Below are 8,935 nucleotides of genomic sequence, written 5' to 3'. Positions count from 1 at the left end.
CCCTCACGTGTCCATCTATATTTATAGCTATACATTTTCTAATGATGCCTCTTATCACCGTCGGTTGGTTATTATTTCTGTGGCTTATTTTTGAGGCGGCTGCCAAGCAGAGCTTATCAGGTGGAGGCAACTTGGAAGGTAGGCTTGGCATCGCCTCCAATCTCATCGCATCGCCTGTTTGCCAGCCCGACTGTTGCTAGAGGGAATCTTATCAACGCCAACGAGCTGGATGTGCGTCATCGGCACGGGCTTCCTTTTCGGTCACTCCAGATCATAGTGCTCCTTGGTCCTTTGTCAAAACCTCATGAACAACATTAACAACACACTCGCTTGGTCTCTGTACACGCGCCCGTCTGTATTTACAAGGTTTTCGGTTCGATAATAAATAGTTACAAGCAAAAGGAGGCGGAGAGGCGCTGGGTTAGGGAATCTTCTTGAGGTGCGAATGCGACTGCTTGTGCTTGACCTTCGAGGTGAGCACGTCGTAGCCCAGACTGATGATGTTGTCGTAGAAGATGCGGTAGTGGGCGGGGATCCAGTAGAAGTTGACGAACTGCGCCACCGGCCACACCGTCCATTCGGCGGCGTACAGCTTCCAGGCCTTCTCCTTGATCTCCTCCCACACCTCGTGCCTGTCCTTCCGCTCCAGCAGGCCCAAGGTGACGAAGAAGACCGTGATGTAGATGGGCGAGCAGATCAGCTGGTCGAGCACGATCTTCTTGGCCACCACGCGCATGCTGCGACCGGGCAGCCGCTTGTCGAGCATCTTGTACCAGTAGTGGCAGATCACGCCCACCGTCACGCCGCTGATGGCCATGTGGGCCGTGCGGGTGGCCTCGAATCGCTCGATCTCGTTGCAGTAGATCTCCAGATGCTGCTCGAGGATGTCGCCCACGCAGCTGAGGGTCAGCGAGATGCCCACGTTGGTGAAGAGCAGGAAGCGGCTGCTGAAGGCGTTCGCATGCCATTCCCGCAGCTTCTGGAGCGCCCCCAGGCCTCCAATGGTCGAGGTGGTGCCTCCGCCGGCTGTGCCGCTCCTCCGTGGCCAGCTCGTCCGCAGGCTGCGCTGGCCGCGCAGGGCGCTGGAGAGGATTAGGCCACGGGCCGGGCAGCTGCGCAGCGTCTGCATGCTGTCCGGCTAGGATTCCTCAATCTCCAAGGGGTTTTGTAGGGTTCTTCTTTTCGTTTTTTTGGCGGTTTCTTCGATATCTACATGCCCTCCGCCTGCGGGCCGGCCATAATGTTAGCGGTGTCCAAATGGGTTGTGGTTCTCGGGTTCTGGGGTGAGTTTAGCAAGATATACACATGGTTTTTTTTCGAATTTTGTTATTTTGATTTGACTTTGGATTTGAAAGGCAATTCGGACACACGCAACAGCAACAGCAACAACAACAATAACAACTATCACGTGTAGCGAACAGCTGGCCGTCCAGGGCTGGCTCAAGTGTGTTATCGATAGTTGACTAATCGTAAGCTTGCCATTTACATTAAACTAAATAAAAAATATGTATTTTAATGGTTTTATTACTGATATAAAAAACTAAAAATAAGAAATATATTTTAAGATTAAAAACTAAGAAATATATGTTAGATAAAGATATACAAAAACAGATTTAGCAAACCAATCTAATTGGTGTAATAAATTAAGGAATTAAAAATAGAAACACGCTAGCTTAGCAACTTATAATACAAACCTACTTAAATTAATAAAATTTAATTGCCACTACTCTATTTGCCATCCCTAGATCCACTCGCTTTCGATAGCTCCGTATCGATATCGCAGAACACGGCGACAACCCTAGAAAGCATTCCGCAGTGTTTTGTTGTTTTTTTTTTGTGCAAGCGTCGCATTAGTTCAGTTCTAGACCCAAATCGGTGATATATATCCTTCACATATCCGATTGCAACGACGGAGGAGACACAGATCAGTCCATACGATCCCGTGACAAGGGTTCTGCCCGCAGAAACAACCTCAAACAGCTGAGTAAGGTACTGCGTTGTTGTTGTTGTTGTCATTCAGGGGGTTGTGCAAGTGGGACGCAATTAGTGGAGTCCAAAACAAAAGATATAGATAAGGGGCATTACAAGGCCAGGAAGTAATCGGAGTTAAACCCGTATTATTCCCCGCATTTAATAGGAACAAAGGAAGACCATCACACAAACACACACACACACTCACGCAGAGGCACGCACTCGACAGAGGGAGCAAGCGAGACGGGGCGAGACTAGAAGAGCGCGAGCGAGAAAGAGAGGGAGCAAAATGGGACGCATATTTCTGGAGCACCTGGGCGGCCTGAAACTCTTCAATTGCGCCCAGTGCCACACAAACCTGACCAACCGCAGCCAACTGATCAGCACCCGATTCACGGGCGCAACAGGTGAGTTTACCTGCCTTTTGGTTATGCAATATTAATGGTAAATATTTGTAATCCCCACAGGACGCGCCTATCTGTTCAAGCGAGTGGTCAACCTGACCTTCAGCAACATCCAGGAACGGGTCATGCTCACCGGCCGCCACATGGTGCGCGACGTCATGTGCAAGAACTGCGGCGCCAAGCTGGGCTGGATGTACGAGTTCGCCACCGAGGAGTCCCAAAAGTGGGTAAAACTGAGGGCTCAGGGAATCTTAAAGTTCAGGCATTAGATCAGAATTAACCAATCCATTGTAGTTTTGTAAAAAAGCTTGGGAACTCCTTGCTTATCTGGGATTCTAGAGGTTCAGTTACTCTAACTATCTGTTATAAATGATATCCAATAGTTTTAGTTACTTAGCTTCATTCCTAATTGAGGATTTCCAATAGGAAATCAATAAGAAGCAGGCTTTAGAAAATATAGATCAATTGCAGGATAAATCTATACCTTGTGAGGGATGTAACAATCATAAACAGCATAATTGTTGCACTATAGTCATCCTATAAAACATAAATATCACCATTTTAATATTGAACTCCGCCCAGAAACAGTATCCAAGCTATGATTACTAAGAAAATTTGAGTTTCTAGTTGATTTTAAGGCTGTTTAAGAATTACTTTAAAGTACTAAGATACCTAGATGTCTTACTAATTGCTTTTCCCATCCCATCCCACAGGTACAAAGAGGGCCGCGTGATCCTGGAGTACGCCCTCATCACCGAGGCGGAGGGCTTTCCCTCGGAGGCAGCCACTACGAGTCATTGAGCCAATCGATCAGCCAGCCAGCCGGAAAACGAGAAGCACGCATTGGCGAACCGTGTGTAGCCCTAAGTATTGAGCAGACGGCCACAGGCGATGGCCGCTATGCATTAGACCTAGTTTAGAGATCGCCGTAGTCGTAGATTGCCGGCTCCGGGGTCTCCGGCACGGAGCTCCTACGCACCTACGCCTACGGCTCTGTCTTAACGTGACTTAAACGTAGTTATAGGCACATCTAGCACGTAAGCAGCTGCGGCGCCCGATTCTACCATTTAAATGTCATGAGGCTGAAGTGCTGAAAGAGAGAGAGGGGTCCCACTGGACTGTGAACACTTGTGTCTTTCTCAAACAAGATCTCTAGACCGTAATCAATCACCAATCAATGAATCAATCAATCAGCAATAAAGTACCACAATAATCGAATAGTAGACAATAATCGTCGGGCCACCGTCAACGCGTTTCTTTACTCAGCTATTTTGACAAATGCAGGAAAAATGCATCATCTCAGTTGTCTAAACTAGTTAAGATTGATAATAACATCCTACAGCTATAACAACACCTACAGTTTGCCAGTCTTTTGGGCCATGGCCAGGGCGTTCTCGTTGGCGATGACCTGGAACTCCTGGAAGCGCTGCGAGACCCGCTGGTTCATCTTCAGGTACTTCTCCATGCAGTTCAGCGAGCACTTTTCCTGTGGAAATTTAAAGTTTCTATTGAGATCAGATGCAGATGCTTCCACATGGCAGCTCACCTCGGAATCCTTGACATCCCGCGATGTGAAGTCGCGCACGCAGTCTGTGAAGCACATCTCGGAGAGCTTGTTGTAGGACATCAGGAAGTCGGAAAACTGGATGGTAAATGGGAGCAAAAATTAAAGGAAAACCACATTGCATCACTTGATAATCGCCGGTTTTTGGTGTTTTATGGCCATGGCTGCGCCCCACTCACCGTCTTCATTTGGTCCTTGTCCAGCTGGTCGAGCGCTATGTTTTCGGGGCTCTTGGCCATCTTGTGCGGCGATATTTGATTCAAGTTTCTCCAAACGAACGGAAAAGGGGCAATAATAATGTGCCTATATTAAATAATAGAATAGAGGTGGTAAAACATCGATAGCCTGTCAGGTTTGTGACACGGCTATCTCAAGCCAAGACGCAAACCCATTTTTAGAGTGACCCTCTGTTTTGGTCTTAATACCAACTGGGCCTTTCCAACCCTAGACAGAACGCCATCTTTTTTTCCCCACAAACATTTTTTCTTGTCCTGTTTTTGGGTGTGTTTGCTGCGCATAAAACCGAAGGAAACCCAAATAAAAGGCCCCAAAAGAGGAGGAAAATCCACCGAGACAGCTGAGACAGCTAGCTAGGCTGCATAGATACACACACTTAACCCGACATAATGCCACGCTACCGGGAATGGGACTTGGCCTGCAAGGTGTACGTGGGCAACCTGGGCTCCTCGGCCTCCAAGTACGAGATTGAGAACGCCTTCAGCAAATACGGACCCTTGCGCAACGTCTGGGTGGCCCGCAATCCGCCCGGCTTCGCCTTCGTCGAGTTCGAGGATCGCCGCGATGCGGAGGACGCGACCCGCGGCCTCGACGGCACCCGCTGCTGCGGCACCCGCATCCGCGTCGAGATGTCCTCCGGCCGTTCGCGCGAGGGGCGTGGCGGGGGCGGCGGCGGCGGTGGTGGTGGCGGCTCCGGGGGCGGTGGCCGCGGCGGAGGCAGCGGAGCCCGCGCTGGAGGCGGCACAAGAGCTGGCGACGGCGGCGGTCGCTATAGGTGAGTACATCATGGCATTCCAACCCACTGTCAACCTCCTTTCGATTATGAAACATCATAATTTTTGCCAATATGTGCAAGAAAGTATGCAGAAACACACATATATATATAGCGTATATATTTGATGATCTGTGTCGTGCGTGCGTGTGTTTTTGTGTGTATGTATGCATGTGAAAAATCGATTCGCGTATACATACGAAAGCGGGGCGCCAGCCAAATTACACACACATCCCATTTAGTGGGCCACCACTGTAAGCCACACATAAACACACACAGTGGCGTCCGAAAAAAAAAATCGAGAAAAAAAGAACAGTCCTACCGCACCGCGCGCACGCACAGTGGCGTCCTGGGCAAGAAGTCCTGGTTGTTTTTGCCATCCTATCGATTTTCTAGCTTGACTTTTTTCTTTATGGGAAATCTAGTTATTAGTACCCCATTTCATTGCTCATTCTAATGCACCCGAGGTCCATAGTTTAAAGTTCAAAGAGTATAGCTTTTATCTAGAGAAAACGTTTTGTTTGTTGTTTTTTAGTAACAAAAAAAAATTACAAAAAAAATATATATTTATATATACAAAAAAAAAAACATAGTAAAAACAAAGTAAATCGAACGCTTGGAGCCAATTTTAATGTGGTCTCACAATCATTTTGCAGGATAAAGTCTTCTTCTTCTACTACAACAAGCACAACAAGAACTACTACTACAACAACAACATCAATAATAATAATAATAATTAAAAGAACAACAAAAAAAAAGAAAAAGAAAAGAAAAACAACAGCTACTACTACTAGAACTTCTACTACTCCTCTTCCTTCAACAACAACAACAACAACAAAAAGAACAACAACAGCTACTACAAGAACAACAACAACTAGTACAACAGCAGATCCTGCTCCTCCTATTACACACATTTCACCACCAACAACAACAGCCACCACCACCACACCACCATGCAATAATAACAATTTGTTGTGCGGCCCTAGTCAGAGTCAGAAATTCAACAAATTCGATATATTCCGCTGACCACAGAACCGAGAACCGAACGACCGCAACACTACACCAACCACCCCTCCACCACCTCGTTCAGCTCGACCCAGGCCGAAAGAACAGACTAAGAGAATCATCAGCAACGTCTCCGGCTCCGCAGCTATAAGAATAATGCACCCAAAAGCAGTCAAAGAACACCCACAGCCACCTAACTACATTTCACTGCAGGGCAAACGATCATTGTTTCCATTGCACTTGTTAAATAGCTTAATAACAAAGGAATCCTTCGCTTTTGCTCCCTAAATAATATGAAATTCCATTCCTATACCAAATTCCGCATTCTCTAAAACGGTTTGTGGTTGTTGTTGTTCTTCCTTTTTGTAAAATCAAATGAAAAGTGATCGTTTGCCCCATTAGTGCAAAGAATTTCACATCATTTCTGGTCCGTTAGTTTGACGACACCATCTTCAGGCTACACACACACACACACAACACACTCTGCCATTAACAACCACACTAATCACCAAGAACCACAGCGAACCGGGCAGCGGCGGCAACAGAGCAACTCCATCAAGAATCTAACTCCAATATGCAGCCTATGCATACATATATATATCTATATAAACACACTCACCAGTCCAGCAACGCTTCAATAAGTCAACTTCCTACGCCTCCGAGTTGTGCGGTTGTCTTCAGCCTGCTTCCTTCGTCCCCAACAAACCAACCACCAACCAACCAACCAACCACCCACCACCTCATCATCCGTCATCTTTAGTGCAGCTACAGCAGCATCAGCAACAAGCTACAGCTACAAAGACCAACTGCAACAACAACAGCTTCTACTACTACTACTTCTACTACAACAACATCCAGGCAGCCAGTCAGCAAAAGTATCTCTTTCGCAGATCTTTCGCTGGCTCCACCACTCAGTAGTTGCACCTTTCCCTTGCAATCAAACAAGATTGAGGCTGCTTCACGCTAATTCCTTCAATCGCAGCAAGTATGAAACCTTTGGCAGCCACCAACAACACTCTCCCCTTCGAATCGATCCGAAACGAAAAACGTAACGTGTCTAACGAAATCCGTTTGTTATATTTCTATTTATGGTTTCTGCTAATGTTTTTTATCTTTCGTTCTTGTATCCCAATAACCATCTACTGAGATAATGTTGTTCGCGCTAACTGTGTTCTCTACTGCTCCCTGTGTATAAATATTGTGTTAATGTGCCTATGCATTGATCCGATCAACTCGAACTCAAAGTCAGACCACCAGACCGATCAGTTCACCAACCAAAAAATAAACGACCCCACCACAACAGTCGACCAAGCACCAGGCAGCATCAGCAGGGCAGGGTCTACTTCTTCTTCAAGCCTCTCGCCTCTCCACATCGCGGATGGTAGGAGCAGCAGCACCGCCACCACAACCACCACCACCACCACCAAAAAAAAACCACAACCACCACCTGATCCTCCTTTGCTGCTAACTGATGCTTCCCCACCAACTGCTTCTTCATACGACCTACGTTCTTCGGCTGCTGCAACAGAATAGAATGATTCACCAATCTATATATTTATCCACCAACAACACACACAAAAAAAATTATTAAGAAACACAACACAGCCACCCTAGTCACAGTCAATCAGCTCAGAATCGTATCGTATCAACAGCCCAAACTATTCAACAACAATTCAACAACAAGAACCTACTACTACTACTACAATTCAACAACAACTACAACAACAACAACAGTCTTCTCAGTCTGCTCTGCTCATCAACCAACTAAGCAACCTACCAACAAACCAATCAGCCAACCAATCCAACCAACCACCACCAATTACTTTATGTAAATGTCACACCAACGCTTTCGTAAAATGGGGCCAAAAAAACCAAAATATATATCAGCTATATCTCCACCACCTTCAAGCACCTTCAGCCACAAAAAAAAATATGATTATGATACAGCCAGCTCTCCGCTCTCAGCTCCGCTCCGCTCAGCTCAAATTAAAGCTCCAATATCAGCTCTCCGATCCGTATCCGATCCACCAGATCCAACAGCCCAAGTTGTGTGTTGTTTGATCGAGACCACTCTATCAACTTTACGTATCTTAAGGAATTATCTTACTACACGTCTAGTTAAGTGACTTGTTAGTGCAAAATCTATTTAATTTGTATTTTCTCTCTCTCTCTCTTTCTCTCTCCTCTCTCTCTCTCTCTTTCTGTATCCTGTCTGTGTGTCGTGCCCAATATGTTTCCCCCAACGCCACCCATTTCTTTGCAGATCCCGCTCACCCCGCCGCTCCAGGACACGCAGTCGCAGCTTCTCGCGGGATCGTCGCAGCCGCTCCGACTCCAGGGACCGCCATTAGACGAGGAGTTCGAGTTTGAGAGGAGAGCAGCCCCAATCCGGACTACACACACATATAAATATATATATATATATAGATATATAGCATAGCCACAGAGTTGGGGCCAAATGTGTCTGTTTTCACCCCACAAGAAAGGTCCACAGATTCCTTAGTTTGACTCAAAACGATCGTCCTATATATCCCCTCCCTGTATCATTACAAATTACTATAAAAAACGAGCAACTCCACAAAAGACCACCACACACAACCCAGCCATCTCCGATCTGGACGGATCGCAAGTATAGCCACAGTACAACTACGGTACATATTGGTATTTAGGCCTTAAGACTTTGGTAGACTTTAATTCAAAAAAAAGAAGGGAAAGAAAATGAAAATGATTAAGAGAAGATGTGCAGCAACCAACAACTACAACAACACACAAAGAATGTCGCAGGTAATTGCTATTCTATATCCGCGGAGCCATTGTTTTTCTCCGGATCTGTCGCAACACAAAATGTCAAGTGAGAAATGAATGGAAAGAAGACGTAAGCAGTTTCTATATACGATTGATTTACGGAAGTGCAAGTAATTAAGTCGTGAAATGAAAATCAATAAATTGAACATAATTTAAAACCAAACTACGTTGGTCTTC

At 46.1% G+C, this 8,935-nt stretch overlaps 4 protein-coding genes across 6 annotated transcripts; 2 read left to right on the top strand and 2 right to left on the bottom strand.

Moving 5' to 3' along the window:
- Positions 1–330: 330 nt before the first annotated feature.
- On the bottom strand, positions 331–1,392 carry LOC108070097 (mpv17-like protein 2). Its single transcript, XM_017160428.3, has one exon. The coding sequence runs from the start codon at positions 1,127–1,129 to the stop codon at positions 422–424; it is 708 nt and encodes a 235-aa protein (XP_017015917.2). The 5' UTR covers positions 1,130–1,392; the 3' UTR covers positions 331–421.
- A 396-nt stretch (positions 1,393–1,788) lies between these two features.
- On the top strand, positions 1,789–3,606 carry Ype (yippee zinc finger protein). 2 transcript variants are annotated; one of them, XM_017160528.3, is made up of 4 exons: positions 1,789–1,984; positions 2,138–2,378; positions 2,439–2,598; positions 3,089–3,606. In XM_017160528.3, the coding sequence occupies exons 2-4, from the start codon at positions 2,261–2,263 to the stop codon at positions 3,174–3,176; spliced, it is 366 nt and encodes a 121-aa protein (XP_017016017.1). In that variant the 5' UTR covers positions 1,789–1,984; positions 2,138–2,260; the 3' UTR covers positions 3,177–3,606. The 2 variants fall into 2 exon arrangements, with proteins under 2 accessions (XP_017016017.1, XP_017016016.1); XM_017160527.3 differs by having other exon boundaries at positions 1,790–1,989.
- On the bottom strand, positions 3,594–4,276 carry Tim9a (translocase of inner membrane 9). The gene is made up of 3 exons (XM_017160529.3): positions 4,119–4,276; positions 3,922–4,017; positions 3,594–3,861 (listed from the first exon to the last, which is right to left on the bottom strand). Exons 1-3 carry the CDS (start codon positions 4,176–4,178, stop codon positions 3,730–3,732), a joined length of 288 nt encoding a protein of 95 aa, XP_017016018.1. The 5' UTR covers positions 4,179–4,276; the 3' UTR covers positions 3,594–3,729.
- Positions 4,277–4,382: 106 nt separating this feature from the next.
- Positions 4,383–8,921, top strand: Rbp1-like. 2 transcript variants are annotated; one of them, XM_044396213.2, is made up of 2 exons: positions 4,383–4,951; positions 5,605–6,030. In XM_044396213.2, exons 1-2 carry the CDS (start codon positions 4,566–4,568, stop codon positions 5,972–5,974), a joined length of 756 nt encoding a protein of 251 aa, XP_044252148.1. In that variant the 5' UTR covers positions 4,383–4,565; the 3' UTR covers positions 5,975–6,030. The 2 variants fall into 2 exon arrangements, with proteins under 2 accessions (XP_044252148.1, XP_017016000.1); XM_017160511.3 differs by lacking the exon at positions 5,605–6,030 and adding an exon at positions 8,217–8,921 and having other exon boundaries at positions 4,391–4,951.
- Positions 8,922–8,935: the final 14 nt, after the last annotated feature.

This window comes from Drosophila takahashii, chromosome X (assembly GCF_030179915.1).
Source record: "Drosophila takahashii strain IR98-3 E-12201 chromosome X, DtakHiC1v2, whole genome shotgun sequence".
Classification (NCBI taxonomy): domain Eukaryota; kingdom Metazoa; phylum Arthropoda; class Insecta; order Diptera; family Drosophilidae; genus Drosophila; species Drosophila takahashii.
Note: the sequence above shows the minus strand (reverse complement) of the source record. Positions and strands in the feature narration are given on the sequence as shown.

What these genes read in the sequence shown, in the direction of transcription:
- Tim9a (XM_017160529.3), bottom strand. Translation starts at nt 4,178, where the DNA reads ATGGCCAAGAGCCCCGAAAACATAGCGCTCGACCAGCTGGACAAGGAC. An exon ending in ACAAGGACCAAATGAAGACG is followed by an intron (nt 4,018 to 4,118) that starts GTGAGTGGGGCG and finishes TTTACCATCCAG; the next exon opens with TTTTCCGACTTCCTGATGTC. An exon ending in GGGATGTCAAGGATTCCGAG is followed by an intron (nt 3,862 to 3,921) that starts GTGAGCTGCCAT and finishes AAATTTCCACAG; the next exon opens with GAAAAGTGCTCGCTGAACTG.
- Ype (XM_017160528.3), top strand. Translation starts at nt 2,261, where the DNA reads ATGGGACGCATATTTCTGGAGCACCTGGGCGGCCTGAAACTCTTCAAT. An exon ending in CCGATTCACGGGCGCAACAG is followed by an intron (nt 2,379 to 2,438) that starts GTGAGTTTACCT and finishes TAATCCCCACAG; the next exon opens with GACGCGCCTATCTGTTCAAG. An exon ending in GCCACCGAGGAGTCCCAAAA is followed by an intron (nt 2,599 to 3,088) that starts GTGGGTAAAACT and finishes CCCATCCCACAG; the next exon opens with GTACAAAGAGGGCCGCGTGA.
- LOC108070097 (XM_017160428.3), bottom strand. Translation starts at nt 1,129, where the DNA reads ATGCAGACGCTGCGCAGCTGCCCGGCCCGTGGCCTAATCCTCTCCAGC.
- Rbp1-like (XM_044396213.2), top strand. Translation starts at nt 4,566, where the DNA reads ATGCCACGCTACCGGGAATGGGACTTGGCCTGCAAGGTGTACGTGGGC. An exon ending in GACGGCGGCGGTCGCTATAG is followed by an intron (nt 4,952 to 5,604) that starts GTGAGTACATCA and finishes ATCATTTTGCAG; the next exon opens with GATAAAGTCTTCTTCTTCTA.